Here is a 22,618-nt window from a genome sequence, read left to right on the forward strand (position 1 = left end):
TGCTGCATAGTTTACAATGCATGTGCTTTTGCAAACAGGAAAGTACAATTAAAAGCACATTCCGTGTTTGATCGAGTCTAGAATTGAATTGCTTGCTCTTTGTCACTTTCTGCTTCTGCTGTGCCTCTGTTTTCAACACAATCGGCCTCTTGTCTCTCGAGTTCCTTTTTGCTTTCATTACCGTGGTTTTAGCAAGGTAGATAAACAATTTCAAGCCCCATATCTGCCACCGGGGCAGCCGGTTGTTACTCAGTCGTTGGGCTTTTCTGTGAAATTCTGGGGCTTTCGAATGTTTTCTGTGGAATTGTGACGAGTCATGGTTTGCACAAGGTGGCCCAGCTGATACGGATACAGCCAGCTCGTGTTAACAGACTTGAGCGCGATAATCCAGGCCGACACGCCCCACTGCAGTGCTGAGGGAGCGCCACACTGTCGGAGGGGCAGTACTGAGGGAGCGCCGCACTGTCGGAGGGATGTACTGAGGGAGGGCCACACTGTCGGAGGGGCGGTACTGCGGGAGCGCCGTACTGTCGGAGGGATGTACTGAGGGAGCGCCGCACTGTCGGAGGGGCGGTACTGAGGGAGTGCCGCACTGTCGGAGGGATGTACTGAGGGAGCGCCGCACTGTCGGAGGGGCAGTACTGAGGGAGCGCCGCACTGTCGGAGGGGCGGTACTGAGGGAGCGCCGCACTGTCGGAGGGACGGTACTGAGGGAGTGCCGCACTGTTGGAGGTGCCGTCTACCAGGTGACACGTTAATCTGAGGCCCTCTCGGATGGATGTAAAACGATCCCTTGGCCACTATTGGAAGAAGACCAGAGAGAGGTGTGCTGGGCCAATATTTATCCCTCCACCAAGTGTCGTGTGTGTACATGCTGTTTGTAGCCACCAGATGGCGTCATTGTTGGAGGCCACTGAACAGCACGCACATGCTGCTGCTCTGGTATAAAAGGCCAGCGATTTGGTGAGTCAGGCACTTTGGGTCGTAATAAAGCAGAGCCAAGGGTGTACCTTGTTCAGTTATACAGCACTCAGTTTGAACCTTTATTGCGTACATAACACCAACATCGCTAAAACAGATGATGCATTCTCATTATCACAGGGCTGTTTGTGGGAGCTTGCTGTGCGCAAATTGGCCGCCGCCTTTCCTACATTACAACAGCGACGACACTTAAGTACTTGATCACTTTGGGACACCATGAAACGGGGTAATTAAAGCAAAACCTTTTACATTAAAAAAAATCTCAATTGTACCTTATATATAAACTAACATTGAATGCCGACCGTACAAATATAAAATGACACTTCAACATTTTATACTGTTGTGTTTCAGTAGTAATATATATATATATATATATATATGCACCCGGGGGAGAAATAAATTGCTTGGCAGTGGGTGGGGATAATGTCGCTTTAAAAATGGTCTTCAATTAAAGGCAAACTGAGAGACAAGAGCTGGAAGGGTTTCGGTTCCGGGTTAGCTGGGGGAAAGTTCAATTCGCTGATTAAACATGGCAGCTACAAGGAGCCCAGATAGCAGCAGCAGTAAGGTATGGGCTATCCTCGGGCACGATAAAGTGCTTATCTGTATCCCTTGCTGCATAGTTTACAATGCATGTGCTTTTGCAAACAGGAAAGTACAATTAAAAGCACATTCCGTGTTTGATCGAGTCTAGAATTGAATTGCTTGCTCTTTGTCACTTTCTGCTTCTGCTGTGCCTCTGTTTTCAACACAATCGGCCTCTTGTCTCTCGAGTTCCTTTTTGCTTTCATTACCGTGGTTTTAGCAAGGTAGAAAAACAATTTCAAGCCCCATATCTGCCACCGGGGCAGCCGGTTGTTACTCAGTCGTTGGGCTTTTCTGTGAAATTCTGGGGCTTTCGAATGTTTTCTGTGGAATTGTGACGAGTCATGGTTTGCACAAGGTGGCCCAGCTGATACGGATACAGCCAGCTCGTGTTAACAGACTTGAGCGCGATAATCCAGGCCGACACGCCCCACTGCAGTGCTGAGGGAGCGCCGCACTGTCGGAGGGGCAGTACTGAGGGAGCGCCACACTGTCGGAGGGATGTACTGAGGGAGCGCCGCACTGTCGGAGGGGCAGTACTGAGGGAGCGCCGCACTGTCGGAGGGGCAGTACTGAGGGAGGGCCACACTGTCGGAGGGACGGTACTGCGGGAGAGCCGTACTGTCGGAGGGATGTACTGAGGGAGCGCCGCACTGTCGGAGGGGCAGTACTGAGGGAGGGCCACACTGTCGGAGGGGCGGTACTGCGGGAGCGCCGCACTGTCGGAGGGGCAGTACTGAGGGAGGGCCACACTGTCGGAGGGGCGGTACTGCGGGAGAGCCGTACTGTCGGAGGGATGTACTGAGGGAGCGCCGCACTGTCGGAGGGACGGTACTGAGGGAGTGCCGCACTGTCGGAGGGATGTACTGAGGGAGCGCCGCACTGTCGGAGGGGCAGTACTGAGGGAGCGCCGCACTGTCGGAGGGGCGGTGCTGAGGGAGTGCCGCACTGTCGGAGGGGCGGTGCTGAGGGAGTGCTGCACTGTCGGAGGGGCAGTACTGAGGGAGCACCGCACTGTCGGAGGGGCAGTACTGAGGGAGCACCGCACTGTCGGAGGGGCGGTACTGAGGGAGCGCCGCACTGTCGGAGGGACGGTGCCGTCTACCAGGTGACACGTTAATCTGAGGCCCTCTCGGATGGATGTAAAAAGATCCCTTGGCCACTATTGGAAGAAGACCAGAGAGAGGTGTGCTGGACCAATATTTATCCCTCCACCAAGTGTCGTGTGTGTACATGCTGTTTGTAGCCACCAGATGGCGTCATTGTTGGAGGCCACTGAACAGCACGCACGTGCTGCTGCTCTGGTATAAAACGCCAGCGATTTGGTGAGTCAGGCACTTTGGGTCGTAATAAAGCAGAGCCAAGGGTGTACCTTGTTCAGTTATACAGCACTCAGTTTGAACCTTTATTGCGTACATAACACCAACATCGCTAAAACAGATGATGCATTCTCATTATCACAGGGCTGTTTGTGGGAGCTTGCTGTGCGCAAATTGGCCGCCGCCTTTCCTACATTACAACAGCGACGACACTTAAGTACTTGATCACTTTGGGACACCATGAAACGGGGTAATTAAAGCAAAACCTTTTACATAAAAAAAAATCTCAATTGTACCTTATATATAAACTAACACTGAATGCCGACCGTACAAATATAAAATGACACTTCAACATTTTATACTGTTGTGTTTCAGTAGTAATATATATATATATATATATGCACCCGGGGGAGAAATAAATTGCTTGGCAGTGGGTGGGGATAATGTCGCTTTAAAAATGGTCTTCAATTAAAGGCAAACTGAGAGACAAGAGCTGGAAGGGTTTCGGTTCCGGGTTAGCTGGGGGAAAGTTCAATTCGCTGATTAAACATGGCAGCTACAAGGAGCCCAGATAGCAGCAGCAGTAAGGTATGGGCTATCCTCGGGCACGATAAAGTGCTTATCTGTATCCCTTGCTGCATAGTTTACAATGCATGTGCTTTTGCAAACAGGAAAGTACAATTAAAAGCACATTCCGTGTTTGATCGAGTCTAGAATTGAATTGCTTGCTCTTTGTCACTTTCTGTTTCTGCTGTGCCTCTGTTTTCAACACAATCGGCCTCTTGTCTCTCGAGTTCCTTTTTGTTTTCATTACCGTGGTTTTAGCAAGGTAGAAAAACAATTTCAAGCCCCATATCTGCCACCGGGGCAGCCGGTTGTTACTCAGTCGTTGGGCTTTTCTGTGAAATTCTGGGGCTTTCGAATGTTTTCTGTGGAATTGTGACGAGTCATGGTTTGCACAAGGTGGACCAGCTGATACGGATACAGCCAGCTCGTGTAAACAGACTTGAGCGCGATAATCCAGGCCGACACGCCCCACTGCAGTGCTGAGGGAGCGCCGCACTGTCGGAGGGGCGGTACTGCGGGAGCACCGTACTGTCGGAGGGATGTACTGAGGGAGCGCCGCACTGTCGGAGGGACGGTACTGAGGGAGCGCCGCACTGTCGGAGGGGCAGTACTGAGGGAGCGCCGCACTGTCGGAGGGGCAGTACTGAGGGAGCGCCGCACTGTCGGAGGGGCAGTACTGAGGGAGCGCCGCACTGTCGGAGGGGCAGTACTGAGGGAGCGCCGCACTGTCGGAGGGGCAGTACTGAGGGAGCGCCGCACTGTCGGAGGGGCAGTACTGAGGGAGCGCCGCACTGTCGGAGGGGCAGTACTGAGGGAGCGCCGCACTGTCGGAGGTGCCGTCTTTCAGATGAGACATTAAACCGAGGCCCCGTCTGCCCTCATAAAAAATCCCACGGCACTATTTGAAGAAGAGCCGGGGGAGTTCTCCCCGGTGTATTGGGGGCAATATTTATTCCTCAGTCAATATAACCTTAAAAAAACAGATGATCCGGGTCATTATCACATTGCTGTTTGTGGGAGCTTGCTGTGCGCAAATTGGCTGCCGGGTTTCTCACCAGATGGGTTTTCACAACAATTGGGTAGTTTCATAGTCACCATTACCCTCCAAAAGTACCTCATTGGCTGTAAAGCCCTTTGGGAGGTCGTGAAAGGTGCTTTATAAATGGAAGTCTTTGTGTGGTTCGGTGTCAAATTCTTTTTGTCTGATAATCGCTCCTGTGAAACGCCTTTGGACGTTTCACGAGATTAAAGGGGCCACCTAAATGCAAGTTCTTGTTTGGTTTCAGTTGGAGTTTGCGGTGCAGATGACCTGTGAGAGCTGTGCCAATGCTGTCCGAAACGCCCTGACTGGAGTTGATGGTAGGTCCCGACCTGAGATTGTTCACCCTCTCTCTCTGTGAGCCGATTTAAAAAAAGCTCGCTTCATCTCCCCTGCACTGAGCCCTTACTGGGAGTCAGGTCACGGTGGCACCCACTGCCCTTGGTCCCCTCACAAGAGCACAAAACAATCGGAGCAGGAGTCGGCCATTTGGCCCCTCGAGCCATGCAGAAGCCGGGACCTTGAATAAATTTAAGGCAACAGATAGACAGTTTCTTAACCGATAAGGGTATATGGGCATCAGGCGGGGAAGTGGACCTGAGTCCATGATCAGATCAGCCATGATCGTATTAAATGGCGGAGCAGGCCCGAGGGGCCGTATGGCTTACTCCTGCTCCTATTTCTTGTGTTCTTATGGCTGATCTGATCATGGGCTCAGCTCCACTTCCCCGCCCGCTCCCCATAACCCTTCACTCCCTTCTCGCTCAAAAATCTGTCGACATCTCCGCCTTGAATATATTCAATGACCCGGCCTCCACAGCTCTCTGGGGCAGAGAATTCCACAGATTTACAACCCTCTGAGAGAAGAAATTCCTCCTCATCTCAGTTTTAAATGGACGGCCCTTTATTCTGAGACTATGTCCCCTAGTTTTAGTTTCCCCTATGAGTGGAAATATCCTCTCTGCATCCACCTTGTCCAGCCCCCTCATTATCTTATATGTTTCGATAAGATCACCTCTCTCTCATCTGAATTCCAATGAGTAGAGGCCCAACCTACTCAACTCATCTTCATAAGTCAACCCCCTCATCCCCGGAACCAACCTAGTGAACCTTCTCTGAACAGCCTCCAATGCGAGTATATCCTTAAATACGGAGACCAAAACTGTACGCAGTACTCCAGGTGTAGCCTCACCTATACCCTGTACAGTTGTAGCAGGACTTCTCTGCTTTTATATTCTATCCCCCTTGCAATAAAGGCCAACATTCCATTTGCCTTCCTGATCACTTGCTGTACCTGCATACTAACTTTTTGTGTTTCATACACAAGGACCCCCAGGTCCCTCTGTACTGCAGCACTTTGCAATTTCTCTCCATTTAAGTAATAATTTTCTTTTCTATTTTTTCTGCCAAAGTGGATAACCTCACATTTTCCCACATTATACTCCATCTGTCAAATTTTTGCCCACTCACTTAGCCTGTCTGTATCCCTTTTTTTGTGTCCTCCTCACAATTTGCTTTTCCTCCCATCTTTGTATCATCAGCAAACTTGGCTACAATACACTCGGTCCCTTCATCCAAGTCATTAATATAGATTGTAAATAGTTGGGGTCCCAGCACTGATCCCTGCGGCACCCCACTAGTTACTGTTTGCCAACCTGAGAATGAACCATTTATCCCGACTCTCTGTTTTCTGTTAGTTAGCCAATCCGCTATCCATGCTAATATATTACCCCCAACCCCGTGAACTTTTATCTTGTGCAGTAACCTTTTATGTGGCAGATGAAGTATAATGTGGATAAATGTGAGGTTATCCACTTTGGTGGTAAAAACAGAGAGACAGACTATTATCTGAATGGTGACAGATTAGGAAAAGGGGAGGTGCAACAAGACCTGGTTGTCATGCTACATCAGTCATTGAAGGTTGGCATGCAGGTACAGCAGGCGGTTAAGAAAGCAAATGGCATGTTGGCCTTCATAGCGAGGGGATTTGAGTACAGGGGCAGGGAGGTGTTGCTACAGTTGTACAGGGCCTTGGTGAGGCCACACCTGGAGTATTGTGTACAGTTTTGGTCTCCTAATTTGAGGAAGGACATTCTTGCTATTGAGGGAGCGCAGCGAAGGTTCACCAGACTGATTCCCGGGATGGTGGGACTGACCTATCAAGAAAGACTGGATCAACTGGGCTTGTATTCACTGGAGTTCAGAAGAATGAGAGGGGACCTCATAGAAACGTTTAAAATTCGGACGGGTTTAGACAGGTTAGATGCAGGAAGAATGTTCCCAATGTTGGGGAAGTCCAGAACCAGGGGTCACAGTCTGAGGATAAGGGGTAAGCCATTTAGGACCGAGATGAGGAGAAACTTCTTCACCCAGAGAGTGGTGAACCTGTGGAATTCTCTACCACAGAAAGTTGTTGAGGCCAATTCACTAAATATATTCAAAAAGGAGTTAGATGAAGTCCTTACTACTAGGGGGATCAAGGGGTATGGCGAGAAAGCAGGAATGGGGTACTGAAGTTGCATGTTCAGTCATGAACTCATTGAATGGCGGTGCAGGCTAGAAGGGCCGAATGGCCTACTCCTGCACCTATTTTCTATGTTTCTATGTTTTTCTATGTTATCAAATGCTTTCTGGAAATCCAAATACACCACATCCACTGGTTCCCCCTTATCCACCCTGTTCATTACATCCTCAAAGAACTCCAGCAAATTTGTCAAACGTGATTACCCTTTCATAAAACCGTGCTGACTCTGCTTGATTGAATCATGCTTTTCCAAGTGTCCTGCTACTGCTTCCTTAATAATGAACTCCAACATTTTCCCAATGACAGTTGTTAGGCTAACTGGTCTATAGTTACCTGCTTTCTGTCTGCCTCCTTTTTTAAATAGGGGCGTTACATTTGCAGTTTTTCAAATCCAGGGAATTTTGGTAAATTCTCTGCAGACACTTCTTTTTAAGACCTGTGGTGACCGAGGCGTGGACTGAGTGATATACAAGGTCGACACTCAAGTAGAGTCGACAGACTTCGCGATGTGGTTCAAAACGGTTTATTCGCAGGCCTGGGAAGAGAGCGATCGAGACCCGTTCTCGGACTCTCAACTTCGCAGTTAAATCTAAGTGACAGCATTATATACCTTTTTAGTACAAGCTTATCTCGCAGGCAAAGCCTGCATCTCATCATTTGTTTGAACGAAAGCATTGTGTGTCTTGAACATTCTTTTCGAGTTACATTTTATCTTGTACAGATGGTAACCGTGTCCTTCTCAAGGCCTTACCTGCTCGAATGTTTCGCGATTATTATATCACTGCTAGTTTTGTTGCTTTTGGTTTTAGTTTTTGCAAGTTAGCATAATTATTATGAGGATTGATACAGTGCTTTCTCCAGCCCAGCTTCCAGACATAGGTTTAAATGATCCCAGGCTATGCACCTTACTTTGGGGCTTTTTAGGGGTACTTCAAGACCCTAGGATGTAAGCCATCAGGTCCAAGGGACCGATCCGCCTTTAGTCCGATTACTTTACCAAGTACTACTTCTTTACTGATTGTCTAAAGTTTCTCTCTCCCTATAGCCCACTATTGGGATGTTTTTAGTGTCTTCTACCGTGAAGATCGATACAAAATATTTGTTCAACGTCTCTGCCATTTCCCTGTTCCCCATTATTAATTCCTCAGTCTCATCCTCCAACATTTCCTTTAGCCGCACTTTTCCTTTTTATGTACCGGTAAACACTCTTATTATCTGTTTTTATATTTCGTGCTAGTTTACTTTCATAATCTATCTTCCCTCTTTTTTTTTATCATTTTTTTTCAGTTGTTGGCTTTTAAACATTTCTCAATCCTCTGGCCTCCCACTAGTCTTAGGCAACATCCCTTAGTTTCTCAGTTAGCCACGGATGGTTATCCCTTCTCTTACAGTCTTTCCTTCTCATTGGGATATATTTTTGTTGCGAGTTATTAAATATCTCCTTAAATGTCTGCCAGTGCTCATCAGCCGGCCCATACTTTAATCTATTTTCCCAGTCCACTTTAGCCAGCGCAGCCTTCATACCTTTGTAGTTCTCCCTTATTTAAGCTTAGGACACTGGTTTGAGATCCAACTTTCTCACCCTCCAACTGCATTTGAAATTCAACCATGTTCTGGTCACGCATGCCTAGAGGATCCTTTACTATGAGCTTGTTTGTCTCATTACACAGTACCAGATCTAAGAGAGAGCGTGTGCGCGCGAGAGCGAGAGAGCGCGCGCGAGAGTGCGAGAGTGCGAGCGAGAGTGCGCGCGCGAGAGAGCGAGAGTGCGCACGCGAGAGAGCGAGAGTGCGCGCGCGAGAGAGCGAGAGTGCGCGCGAGAGAGCGTGCGTGAGAGAGCGAGAGAGCGTGCGCGAGAGAGCGAGAGTGGGCGCGCGTGCGCGAGAGAGCGAGAGTGCGCGCGCGTGCGTGAGAGAGCGAGAGTGCGTGCGCGAGAGAGCGAGAGCGTGTGTGTGTGTGCGCGGCGCGCGCGAGAGAGCGAGAGCGTGTGTGTGTGCGCGGCGCGCGCGAGAGAGCGAGAGCGTGTGTGTGTGTGCGCGGCGCACGCGAGAGAGCGTGCGTGAGAGAGCGAGAGTGCGCGTGCGAGAGAGCGAGAGTGCGCGCGAGAGAGCGTGCGCGAGAGAGCGAGAGCGTGTGTGTGTGTGCGCGGCGCGCGCGAGAGAGCAAGAGCGTGTTTGTGAGAGGGAGAGAGTGTTATGTATTTAACCCCTTGCAACCTGTATCACACCACCACCAGAGGGCCGACCTGTTGGAGTCTCAAGGGATCCCAGCATCCCTTGGGAGCACGGTATATAAGCAGGCCACCCAGGCGGGACCTGCACTCTGGAGTCTTATTAAAGGAGCTGAGCTCACACTTGCTCACTGTTCAACGTACTCCGTTTCATCCTTTATTATGAACGCATCAGAGAGAGAAATCGATCTCTGCCTATCCCAGCTCACCCGCAGCCTGTTTGGGTGAGTTACGAGCGAGGCAATTGCTGTGTGGCGCCGTGTGCCCGACTGAATCGGCACCTTCGGGGGAGGATGAGAGGTATACTAACAACTGCGGCATCTCCACCCCCCCCATCAGGAGTTAGTACGGCCGGGTGCAAAGATGACTGTTCTTGCTGACCTGCCTCCACTTGATTTGCAGGAATCCAGTCGGTGGATATAAATCTGAGCACGGAGCAAGTTCTCGTCGACACCACGCTGACGTCGGGGCAAGTGCAAGCACTGATCGAGAACACGGGGAGACGGGCTGTGCTTAAAGGGATGGGCCCGGCCTCTCTCAGTAAGTACAACAGCCTGTACCTGCCCTGGGAGTGTTTGATGGGACATAGAAAGATAGAAAATAGGTGCAGGAGTAGGCCATTCAGCCCTTCTAGCCTGCACCGCCATTCAATGAGTTCATGGCTGAACATGCAACTTCAGTACCCCATTCCTGCTTTCTCACCATACCCCTTGATCCCCCGAGTAGTAAGGACTTCATCTAACTCCCTTTTGAATATATTTAGTGAATTGGCCTCAACTACTTTCTGTGGTAGAGAATTCCACAGGTTCACCACTCTCTGGGTGAAGAAGTTTCTCCTCATCTCGGTCCTAAATGGCTTACCCCTTATCCTTAGACTGTGACCCCTGGTTCTGGACTTCCCCAACATTGGGAACATTCTTCCTGCATCTAACCTGTCTAAACCCGTCCGAATTTTAAACGTTTCTATGAGGTCCCCTCTCATTCTTCTGAACTCCAGTGAATACAAGCCCAGTTGATCCAGTCTTTCTTGATAGGTCAGTCCCGCCATCCCGGGAATCAGTCTGGTGAATCTTCGCTGCACTCCCTCAATAGCAAGAATGTCCTTCCTCAAGTTAGGAGACCAAAACTGTATACAATACTCCAGGTCTGGCCTCACCAAGGCCCTGTACAACTGTAGCAACACCTCCCTGCCCCTGTACTCAAATCCCCTCGCTATGAAGGCCAACATGCCATTTGCTTTCTTAACCACCTGCTGTACCTGCATGCCAACCTTCAATGACTGATGAACCATGACACCCAGGTCTCGTTGCACCTTCCCTTTTCCTAATCTGTCACCATTCAGATAATAGTCTGTCTCTCTGTTTTTACCACCAAAGTGGATAACCTCACATTTATCCACATTATACTTCATCTGCCACGCATTTGCCCACTCACCTAACCTATCCAAGTCACTCTGCAGCCTCATAGCATCCTCCTCGCAGCTCACACTGCCACCCAACTTAGTGTCATCCGCAAATTTGGAGATACTACATTTAATCCCCTCGTCTAAATCATTAATTTACAGTGTAAACAGCTGGGGCCCCAGCACAGAACCTTGCGGTACCCCACTAGTCACTGCCTGCCATTCTGAAAAGTACCCATTTACTCCAACTCTTTGCTTCCTGTCTGACAACCAGTTCTCAATCCATGTCAGCACACTACCCCCAATCCCATGTGCTTTAACTTTGCACATTAATCTCTTGTGTGGGACCTTGTCGAAAGCCTTCTGAAAGTCCAAATATACCACATCAACTGGTTCTCCCTTGTCCACTCTACTGGTAACATCCTCAAAAAATTCCAGAAGATTTGTCAAGCATGATTTCCCTTTCACAAATCCATGCTGACTTGGACCTATCATGTCACCATTTTCCAAATGCGCTGCTATGACATCCTTAATAATTGATTCCATCATTTTACCCACTACTGAGGTCAGGCTGACCGGTCTATAATTCCCTGTTTTCTCTCTCCCTCCTTTTTTAAAATGGGACAGAGTAGAGGGAGATTTACTCTGTAACTAACCCCGTGCTGTACCTGCCCTGGGAGTGTTTGATGGGACAGTGTAGAGGGAGCTTTACTCTGTATCTAACCCCGTGCTGTACCTGCCCTGGGAGTGTTTGATGGGACAGTATGGAGGGAGCTTTACTCTGTATCTAACCCCGTGCTGTACCTGCCCTGGGAGAGTGTGATGGGACAGTGTAGAGGGAGCTTTACTCTGTATCTAACCCCGTGCTGTACCTGCCCTGGGAGTGTCTGATGGGACAGTGTAGAGGGAGCTTTACTCTGTATCTAACCCCCTATACCTGCCCTGGGAGTGTTTGATGGGACGGTGTAGAGGGAGCTTTACTCTGTATCTAACCCCCTGTACCTGCCCTGGGAGTGTTTGATGGGACAGTGTCGAGGGAGATTTACTCTGTATCTAACCCCGTGCTGTACCTGGCCTGGGAGTGTTTGATGGGACAGTGTAGAGGGAGCTTTACTCTGTATCTAACCCCGTGCTGTACCTGCCCTGGGAGTGTTTGATGGGACAGTGTAGAGGGAGCTTTACTCTGTATCTAAACCCATGCTGTACCTGCCCTGGGAGTGTTTGATGGGACAGTGTAGAGGGAGCTTTACTCTGTATCTAACCCCCTGTACCTGCCCTGGGAGTGTTTGATGGGACAGTGTAGAGGGAGCTTTACTCTGTATCTAAACCCATGCTGTACCTGCCCTGGGAGTGTTTGATGGGACAGTGTAGAGGGAGCTTTACTCTGTATCTAACCCCGTGCTGTACCTGCCCTGGGAGAGTGTGATGGAACAGTGTAGAGGGAGCTTTACTCTGTATCTAACCCCGTGCTGTACCTGCCCTGGGAGTGTGTGATGGGACAGTGTAGAGGGAGCTTTACTCTGTATCCAACCCCCTGTACCTGCCCTGGAGTGTTTGATGGGCAGTGTAGAGGGAGCTTTACTCTGTATCTAACCCCCTGTACCTGCCCTGGGAGTGTTTGATGGGACAGTGTAGAGGGAGCTTTACTCTGTATCTAACCCCCTGTACCTGCCCTGGGAGTGTGTGATGGGACAGTGTAGAGGGAGCTTTACTATGTATCTAACCCCCTGTACCTGCCTTGGGAGTGTTTGATGGGACAGTGTAGAGGGAGCTTTACTCTGTATCTAACCCCGTGCTGCACCTGCCCTGGGAGTGTTTGATGGGATAGTGTAGAGGGAGCTTTACTCTATATCTAACCCCGTGCTGTACCTGCCCTCGGAGTGTTTGATGGGACAGTGTAGAGGGAGCTTTACTCTGTATCTAACCCCCTGTACCTGCCCTGGGTGTGTGTGATGGGACAGTGTAGAGGGAGCTTTACTCTGTATCTAACCCCGTGCTATATCTGCCCTGGGAGTGTTTGATGGGACAGTGTAGAGGGAGCTTTACTCTGTATCTAACCCCGTGCTGTACCTGCCCTGGGAGTGTGTGATGGGACAGTGTAGAGGGAGCTTTACTCTGTATCTAACCCCCTGTACCTGCCCTGGGGTGTGTGATGGGACAGTGTAGAGGGAGCTTTATTCTGTATCTAACCCCCTGTACCTGCCCTGGGAGTGTGTGATGGGACAGTGTAGAGGGAGCTTTACTCTGTATCTAACCCCGTGCTGTACCTGCCCTGGGAGTGTGTGATGGGACAGTGTAGAGGGAGCTTTACTCTGTATCTAACCCCCTGTACCTGCCCTGGGGTGTGTGATGGGACAGTGTAGAGGGAGCTTTATTCTGTATCTAACCCCCTGTACCTGCCCTGGGAGTGTGTGATGGGACAGTGTAGAGGGAGCTTTACTCTGTATCTAACCCCGTGCTGTACCTGCCCTGGGGGTGTTTGATGGGACAGTGTAGAGGGAGCTTTACTCTGTATCTAACCCCGTGCTGTACCTGCCTGGGAGTGTTTGATGGGACAGTGTAGAGGGAGCTTTACTCTGTATCTAACCCCGTGCTGTACCTGCCCTGGGGGTGTTTGATGGGACAGTGTAGAGGGAGCTTTACTCTGTATCTAACCCCCTGTACCTGCCCTGGGAGTGTGTGATGGGACAGTGTCGAGGGAGCTTTACTCTCTATCTAACCCACGTGCCATTTCCCTGTAGAGGACCTGGGGGTCGCCGTGGCGATGCTCGGCCCAGAAGGCCTCATCAAGGGCGCGGTGCGCTTCCTGCAGCTGTCGGAGCGGCAGTGTATCATCGAGGGGACGATCGACGGATTGGACCCTGGCCTGCACGGTTTGCATGTGCACGAGTTCGGGGACCTCACCCGCTCCTGCCTCAGGTAATCTGTTGCCGCGAGCGTGCGAGGGATGTGGGGTGCCCCGACCGTTGGGTGGGAAATTGGGGAGCGGCCGGCTTCCCCATTGGCGGAGGGGGGGGGGGGGGGCGACAGGACCAACATGGCCGACTTTCAGTGCCTCGTCTGATTCCCGGGCCCCGGCTGACTATTTGGCTACAGCAGGAATCACAAGAGCGCCTCATTGGCTGTAAAGCGCCTTGGGACCTCCTGATTCGGTGATAGGCCCTATATAAGGACATCAGAAATAGGAGCAGGAGTCGGCCATTCGGCCCCTCGAGCCTGCTCCGCCATTCAATACGATCATGGCTGATCTGATCATGGACTCGGGTCCACTTCCCCACTTCCCCTATCGGTTAAGAAACTGTCTATTTCCGTCTTAAATTTATTCAATGTCCCGGCTTCCACAGCTCTCTGAGGCAGCGAATTCCACAGATTTACAACCCTCTGAGAGAAGAAATTCCTCCTCATCTCAGTTTTAAATGGGCGGCCATTTAAGATATAAATCCAAGTCTTTTTATTCCACTTGCCGTCTCACATCTATCAATACATCGGATAATGATCAATAGCGGCATCGTTGGTGAGTTTGCCCACAAGCCAAGCTGCTGCTCCGACTGACTGACCCATCCCGCGAGATCCGTCGGCCCGCGTTCTAGTCCTCTTCAACTGGGATTAACCAGCGTAATCCCACAGTCCCGGGTCCTCCCTGATAAAGTGCAACATTCCCCACCGACACCTGGGAGTCCCTGGGCCAAAGACCAGTCCGCCCCTAAGTGGAGGAAGTGCATCCGGGAGGGCGCTGAGCACCTCGAGTCTCGTCGCCGAGAGCGTGCAGAGACCAAGCGCAGGCAGCGGAAGGAGCGTGCGGCAAACCAGTCCCACCCTCCCCTTCCCTCAACGACTCGCTGCCCCCGTGTCCTAACTCGCACCGAGTCCCGCTCACCCATCACCCCCTGTGTTCGCTGCCCCCGCGTCCTAACTCGCACCGAGTCCCGCTCACCCATCACCCCCTGTGCCCCGTGTCCTAACTCGCACCGAGTCCCGCTCACCCATCACCCCCTGTGTTCGCTGCCCCCGTGTCCTAACTCGCACCGAGTCCCGCTCACCCATCACCCCGTGCTCGCTGCACACGTGTCCTAACTCGCACCGAGTCCCGCTCACCCATCACCCCCTGTGCTCGCTGCCCCCGTGTCCTAACTCGCACCGAGTCCCGCTCACCCATCACCCCCTGTGCTCGCTGCCCCCGTGTCCTAACTCGCACCGAGTCCCGCTCACCCATCACCCCCTGTGCTCGCTGCCCCCGCGTCCTAACTCGCACCGAGTCCCACTCACCCATCACCCCCTGTGCTCGCTGCCCCCGTGTCCTAACTCGCACCCAGTCCCGCTCACCCATCACCCCCTGTGTTCGCTGCCCCCAGTGTCCTAACTCGCACCGAGTCCCGCTCACCCATCACCCCCTGTGCTCGCTGCCCCCGTGTCCTAACTCGCATCGAGTCCCACTCACCCATCACCCCCTGTGCTCGCTGCCCCCCGTGTCCTAACTCGCACTGAGTCCCGCTCACCCATCACCCCCTGTGCTCGCTGCACACGTGTCCTAACTCACACCGAGTCCCGCTCACCCATCACCCCCTGTGCTCACTGCCCCGTGTCCTAACTCGCACCGAGTCCCGCTCACCCATCACCCACTGTGCTCGCTGCCCCCGTGTCCTAACTCACACCCAGTCCCGCTCACCCATCACCCCCTGTGCTCACTGACCTAAATTGGCTCCCGGTTAAGCAACGCCTCGATTTCAAAATTCTCATCCCTATTTTCAAATCCCTCCGTGGCCCTCGCCCCTCCCTATCTCTGTAATCTCCTCCAGCCCCACAGCCCCCCGAGATGTCTGCACTCCTCTAATTCTGCCCTCCTGAGCATCCCTGATTATAATCGCTCCACCGTCGGTGGCCGTGCCTTCTGTTGCCTGGGCCCCAAGCTCTGGAACTCCCTCCCTAAACCTCTCCGCCTCTCTCTCCTCCTTCCAGACGCTCCTTAAAACCGACCTCTGACCCAGCTTTTGGTCGCTAATTTCTCCTTATGCGGCTCGGTGTCAAATTTTTCATCTCCTAAAGCCTTGAGATGTTTCACTACATGGAAGGAGCTATATTAATACTTGTTGTTGTTGGCAGTCGCTGTATAGAAGGATAATGGAGTTGTTGACCAATCACAGCAATCGATCTCTTTATCAATGCGACTGCAACAGACCCAGACACGGGGCGAGGAACTTGGGGAAACCACTGCTCCAGAGTGTCCTGTTCCCTCCCAAACTCGCCACGCTCCCCACACGTCACATCTCCCATTACCTTTATGGTGCCTCTGCAAAATGTAGTTATCTGAAAGAAATCGACCCGATACGTGTTTCAGTGAATCATAAGAATTGGGAGCAGGAGGAGGCCATTGGGCCCCTCGAGCCCGCTCCGCCATTCACTGAGATCTTGGCTGACCTTCGACCTCAAGTCCACTTTCCCGCCCGATCCCCAAATCCCTTAATATCCAAAAATCTGTCGATCTCGGCCTTGCATATGCTCAACGCCTGAACCTCCACAGCCCCCCCGGGGCAGAGAATTCCAAAGATTCACCCCCCCTCAGTCATACGTATTTAACCCCTTGTAACCTGCATCACATCTGAACACCAGAGGGCCTACCTACTGGAGTCCCAAGGGATCCCAGCACCCCTCGGGAGCACGGTATATAAGCAGGCCAACCACCAGGTACCTGAACCTGAATAAAGGAGCTAAGGTCTCACTTGCTCATTGCACACAGTAATCAGTCTGACCGTTTATTATGAGTGTAACTCTCTGAGTGAAGAAATTCCTCCTCATCTCAGTCCTAAATGGCCAACCCCTTCTCCTGAGACTGTGTGACCCCTGGTTCTAGACTCCCCAGCCCCGGGGGGAAACACCCTCCCTGTATCTACCCTGCCAAGCCCCTGTAAGAATTGTGTGTGTTTCAATGAGATCACTTCTCATTCTTCTAAACTCCAGAGAATATCGGCCCAGTCTGCTCAATCTCTCCTCATAGGACAATCCCCCCATCCCAGGAATCACACTGGTGAACCTTCGTTGCACTCCCTCAATGGCAAGTATATCCTTCCTTGGTAAGGAGACCAAAACTGTACACAATGAATCAATTCTTTCTGCTTCCTCTGGGGAGTCTGCCAACTCGCTCACTCAATCATTCCGCAGGTTCGTTATTGAATTTATCCCCAAGTGTAGGTCACGTCCTCTGGCTCGAGTGTTCTGGAGATGTTTGCCGTCTCACTGGCAGCAGCCTAATTGCGCATGGCAAGATCCCACATACTGCAATGACCAGATTATGGTTTTTTTTTTAGTGATGTTGGTTGAAGGTTTAAATATTGGCCCGGAATTCCGAGGGCTACTCCCCCTGCTCTTTTCCCAACGGGACCTTTGACATCTGCCTGAGAGGGCAGACGGGGACCTCGGTTCTCTTCCGAAGGACGGCCCCTCCGACAGTGCGGCGCTCCCTCAGTACCGCCCCTCCAACAGTGCGGCGCTCCCTCAGTACTGCCCCTCCGACAGCGCGGCGCTCCCTCAGTACTGCCCCTCCGACAGTGCGGCTCTCCCTCAGTACCGCCCCTCCGACAGTGCGGCGCTCCCTCAGTACCGCCCCTCCGACAGTGCGGCGCTCCCTCAGTACCGCCCCTCCGACAGTGCGGCGCTCCCTCAGTACCGCCCCTCCGACAGTGCGGCGCTCCCTCAGTACCGCCCCTCCGACAGTGCGGCGCTCCCTCAGTACCGCCCCTCCGACAGTGCGGCGCTCCCTCAGTACTGCCCCTCCGACAGTGCTGCACTCCCTCAGTACTGCCCCTCCGACAGTGCGCGCTCCCTCAGTACTGCTCTGGGAGCGTCGGCCTGGATTTTGATACGTCCTTACTACACAGTATAAATGCACACGAGGCCCATGCTTGAGAGAAGGTCAGTCTGTGACCTGTCCTTTATTCCTTGGCACTCAAGTGATGAAGGTGGGTGGAGCTTCCCCTTTTATACCTGAAGGCCCAGGTTAGGAGTGTCTCTCACCTAGTGGTCAGTGTTCTCACAGTGTACAACTTAGGTCAGTTTATACATGGGTTACAATGCTGGTTGAATACATGACAGATTTTGTGCTCAAGTCCCTGGAGTGGGACTCGAACCCACAACCTTCTGACTCAGAGACTGGAGTGCTGCCCACTGAACCATGACTGAAGCTCCTTTGTGATGTCATCACCAAGGATTAAGGCTGACGTGTGATTGTTCCACAGTTGTGGAGACCACTACAACCCAGGCAACAACCGACATGGTGGGCGCCAGGATACCGAGAGGGTAAGGGAGGTTCATGTTGCTCAGAACCCATCTAGTGCAGCACAGAGAGGGCGACTCCGTGTCCATCTCCACCCCTGCCTCCCCTTGTCTGCTGCTGAAGCCCTCATCCATGCCTCTGTTACTTCCAGACTTGACGACTCCAACGCACTCCTGGCCGGCTTCCCATTCTACCCTGCGTAAACTAGAGGTGATCCAAAACTCGGCTGCCCCGTGTCCTAACTCGCCCCGAGTCCCGCTCACCCATCAACCCCTGTGCTCGCTGCCCCCGTGTCCTAACTCGCACCGAGTCCCGCTCACCCATCACCCCCTGTGCTCGCTGCCCCCGTGTCCTAACTCGCACCCAGTCCCACTCACCCATCACCCCCTGTGCTCGCTGCCCCGTGTCCTAACTCGCACCGAGTCCCGCTCACCCATCACCCCCTGTGCTCGCTGCCCCCGTGTCCTAACTCGCACCCAGTCCCACTCACCCATCACCCCCTGTGCTCGCTGCCCCGTGTCCTAACTCGCACCGAGTCCCGCTCACCCATCACCCCCTGTGCTCGCTGCCCCCGTGTCCTAACTCGCACCCAGTCCCACTCACCCATCACCCCCTGTGCTCGCTGCCCCGTGTCCTAACTCGCACCGAGTCCCGCTCACCCATCAACCCCTGTGCTCGCTGCCCCCGTGTCCTAACTCGCACCGAGTCCCGCTCACCCATCAACCCCTGTGCTCACTGCCCCCGTGTCCTAACTCGCACCAAGTCCCGCTCACCCGTCACCCCCTGTGCTCGCTGCCCCCGTGTCCTAACTCGCACCCAGTCCCACTCACCCATCACCCCCTGTGCTCGCTGCCCCGTGTCCTAACTCGCACCGAGTCCCGCTCACCCATCAACCCCTGTGCTCGCTGCCCCCGTGTCCTAACTCGCACCGAGTCCTGCTCACCCATCACCCCCTGTGCTCGCTGCCCCCGTGTCCTAACTCGCACCGAGTCCCACTCACCCATCACCCCCTGTGCTCACTGCCCCCGTGTCCTAACTCGCACCGAGTCCCGCTCACCCATCACCCACTGTGCTCGCTGACCTACATTGGCTCCCAGTTAAGCCACGCCTCAATTTCAAAATTCAACTCCTTGTTTACAAATCCCTCCATGGCCCTCGCCCCTCTCCCTATCTCTGTAATCTCCTCCAGCCCCACAACCCCCCGAGATGTCTGCGCTCCTCTAATTCTGCCCTCCTGAGCATCCCTGATTATAATCGTGCGCCTGTTTGCACAAGGGCCCCATTAAGTAAGGAGGAAAAGTTATTGGTGCAATATAGTAACCGTTGGAGAGAAGTTACAGGAGTAACTGACTTCAGTCAATTTTTCTGACTCAACCGATCATAACTGCTCAATCATTGGTGGCCGTGCCTTCTGTTGCCTGGGCCCCAAGCTCTGGAACTCCGTCCCTAAACCTCTCCGCCTCTCTCTCTCCTCCTTCAAGACGCTCCTTAAAACCGACCTCTTTGACCCAGCTTTTGGTCACCTGCCCTAATTTCTACTTATGCGGCTCGGTGTCCAATTTCTTAGCTCATAATACTCCCGTGACGCGCCTTGCGACATTTCACTACGATAAAGGCGCTATATAAATACAATTGGTTGTACATCCTACCCGCTATACTCCAAGCTCCTCCAAATGCCCCTTCCTTCACACTCTGACTCCGACCCCCCCCCCCCCCCCTACATCACTCCCTCTGTCTCGCTCGAACTCGCTCTCTCCCAGGACCCTCCACTGCTGGAACTCCTCCCCTTCCTTCAGTCCAACAGCACGCCCAAGCCAGGCCTCGCTTATCCTCGTGCTCATTCCTCACGTCTCCTTGTGTTTGTTCCCCGAGCTGGCCGGTATCCTGCCTCCGTCCCGGCCTTTCCTCATTGTTGCCTCTCTTCCAGCACGTCGGAGACCTGGGAAACATCTGGGCCGACGAGGTCGGGAGGGCCACGTTCCGAATGCAGGACGAGCGACTCAAGGTAAGGCAGGCCCGTCCTCGATAGGACCCTCCTCAAACCCGCCCATCGAAGGTCCACGGCCAATGGAGAGAAACTCAGGCTGACGTACGTCGCGCTCTCTCTCTCTCTCTCGCCTCTGAGTCACAAGGTTCGAGTCCCAGTCCAGAGACTCGAGCCCATGAACCTAGGCCGACACTCCCAGTGCAGTACTGAGGGAGCGCTGTACTGCGCTGTCAGAGGGGCAGTACTGAGAGAGCGCCGTACTGCGCTGTCGGAGGGGCAGTACTGAGGGAGCGCCGCACTGCGCTGTCGGAGGGGCAGTACTGAGGGAGTGCCGTACTGTCGGAGGGGCAGTACTAAGGGAGCGCCGCACTGTCAGAGGGGCAGTACTGAGGGAGCGCCGCACTGTCGGAGGGGCAGTACTGAGGGAGCGCCGCACTGTCGGAGGGGCAGTACTAAGGGAGCGCCGCACTGTCGGAGGGGCAGTACTGAGGGAGCGCCGCACTGTCGGAGGGGCAGTACTAAGGGAGCGCCGCACTGTCGGAGGGGCAGTACTGAGGGAGCGCCGCACTGCGCTGTCGGAGGGGCGGTGCTGAGAGAGCGCTGTACTGCGCTGTCGGAGGGGCGGTGCTGAGGGAGCGCCGTACTGCGCTGTCGGAGGGGCAGTACTGAGGGAGCGCCGTACTGTCGGAGGGGCAGTACTGAGGGAGCGTCGCACTAGGACGTCCTGGGGTGGTGAAAGGTGCTATATAAATGCGAGACTTTATTGGGTTGTATTAGGAGAACCATTCGGTGTAAATCAAAGGCCGCTATTGAAGGAGGACATTTAAGAAACGTCTTGAAAAAGAGATAGAGAGGCGGAGGGGTTTAGGGAGGGAGTTCCAGAGCTTGGGGCCCAGGCAACAGAAGGCACGGCCACCGATGGTGGAGCGATTATAATCATGGATGCTCAGGGGGGCAGAATTAGAGGAGGGCAGAGATCTCGGGGGGGCTGTGGGGCTGGAGGAGATTACAGAGATAGGGAGGGGGCGAGGGCCATGGAGGGATTTGTAAACAAGGATGAGAATTTTGAAATTGAGGCGTTGCTTAACCGGGAGCCAATGTAGGTCAGCGAGCACAGGGGGCGATGGGTGAGCGGGACTCGGTGCGCGTTAGGACACGGGGCAGCGAGCACAGGGGGTGATGGGTGAGCGGGACTCGGTGCGAGTTAGGACACGGGGCAGCGAGCACAGGGGGTGATGGGTGAGTGGGACTCGGTGCGAGTTAGGACACGGGGCAGTGAGCACAGGGGGTGATGGGTGAGCGGGACTCGGTGCGCGTTAGGACACGGGGCAGCGAGCACAGGGGGTGACGGGTGAGCGGGACTGGGTGCGCGTTAGGACACGGGGCAGCGAGCACAGGGGGTGACGGGTGAGCGGGACTCGGTGCGCGTTAGGACACGGGGCAGCGAGCACAGGGGGTGACGGGTGAGCGGGACTGGGTGCGCGTTAGGACACGGGGCAGTGAGCACAGGGGGTGATGGGTGAGCGGGACTCGGTGCGCGTTAGGACACGGGGCAGCGAGCACAGGGGGTGACGGGTGAGCGGGACTGGGTGTGAGTTAGGACACGGGGCAGCGAGCACAGGGGGTGACGGGTGAGCGGGACTGGGTGCGAGTTAGGACACGGGGGCAGCCGAGCTTTTGGATAACCTCTAGTTTAAGTTCAGTGCAGCGTAGACTTAAGGGTGTCCTGACAAAAGCCCTAAAACAATTTGTGGATGGTTACGGAGGGTGTTGGGTGTGAGGATGGAGAGGAAGCTGAGGGGGTGACCTGATGAAGGCCTCTAAGGCTATGAAAGGGTTCGAAAGGGGAGACATAGAGAAGATATTTCCACTTGTGTGGGAGACCAGAACTAGGGGGCCGTCAATATAAGACAGTCACTAATAAACCCAACGGGGAATTCAGGAGAAACCTCTTTACCAGAGAGCGGTGAGAATGTGGAACTCGCTGCCACAGGGAGGGGTTGAGGTGAATAGTATCGGTACAGAGAAGGGGTGTCGACGGCCCAGGATCTGAACCTGCGGCGATAATTTCTATAATTTCTAACTCTCTGCACGTCACTAACTCTGCCTCCCTCCCCCGCCCTGCAGGTCTGGGACATCATAGGCCGATCATTGGTGGTGGACGCTGATGAGGACGACTTGGGCAGAAGCTGTCACCCCTTGTCCCGAACCACGGGCAACTCCGGAGACCGGTAGGTGCACGGGTGCGCGAGCTCGATGGACCGCGGGCACCGTGCAGCCAGGGCATCTGGCAGACGATTCCCGCACAGCGAGTTGCGCATCTCGCTCAGGGTTGTGGGCAGGGGCGGGGGGTGGGGGGGGGGGGGGGCGATCTGGCACTCGAGCGGCTAGAAAGGATTTCAATTACAAGAACGGCAATCCCTTGAGTACGGCAGATGGAGGGGCAATCGAATCGAGATGTTTTAATATATTACAGTGATTCGATACAGACCAAATGAGAGGTGATCTCATTGAAACATACAGAATTCTTACAGGGTAGATGCAGGGAGGGTGTTTCCCCCCCGGGGCTGGGGAGTCTAAAACCAGGGGTCACACAGTCTCAGGATAAGGGGGCGGCCATTGAGGACTGAGATGAGGAGGAATTTCTTCACTCAGAGGGGGGTGAATCTTTGGAATTCTCTGCCGCAGAGGGCTGTGGAGGCAGTGTAGAGGGAGCT

General features: G+C 53.4%; 1 protein-coding gene across 4 annotated transcripts; it reads left to right on the forward strand.

Moving 5' to 3' along the window:
- The first annotated feature begins 696 nt into the window (after positions 1-696).
- Positions 697-22,155, forward strand: ccs (copper chaperone for superoxide dismutase). Of its 4 annotated transcripts, XM_070868199.1 has the most exons (8): positions 1,494-1,549; positions 3,030-3,135; positions 4,739-4,811; positions 9,648-9,785; positions 13,389-13,566; positions 17,877-17,937; positions 19,842-19,919; positions 22,029-22,155. In XM_070868199.1, exons 3-8 carry the CDS (start codon positions 4,757-4,759, stop codon positions 22,134-22,136), a joined length of 618 nt encoding a protein of 205 aa, XP_070724300.1. In that variant the 5' UTR covers positions 1,494-1,549; positions 3,030-3,135; positions 4,739-4,756; the 3' UTR covers positions 22,137-22,155. The 4 variants fall into 4 exon arrangements, with proteins under 4 accessions (XP_070724302.1, XP_070724300.1, XP_070724301.1 ...); XM_070868201.1 differs by lacking the exons at positions 1,494-1,549; positions 3,030-3,135 and adding an exon at positions 697-963; XM_070868200.1 differs by lacking the exons at positions 1,494-1,549; positions 3,030-3,135 and adding an exon at positions 2,612-2,891.
- The last annotated feature ends 463 nt before the right edge of the window (positions 22,156-22,618 follow it).

The sequence above is a fragment of the Pristiophorus japonicus genome, chromosome 27, assembly GCF_044704955.1.
Source record: "Pristiophorus japonicus isolate sPriJap1 chromosome 27, sPriJap1.hap1, whole genome shotgun sequence".
In the NCBI taxonomy this organism is placed as follows: Eukaryota; Metazoa; Chordata; class Chondrichthyes; family Pristiophoridae; genus Pristiophorus; species Pristiophorus japonicus.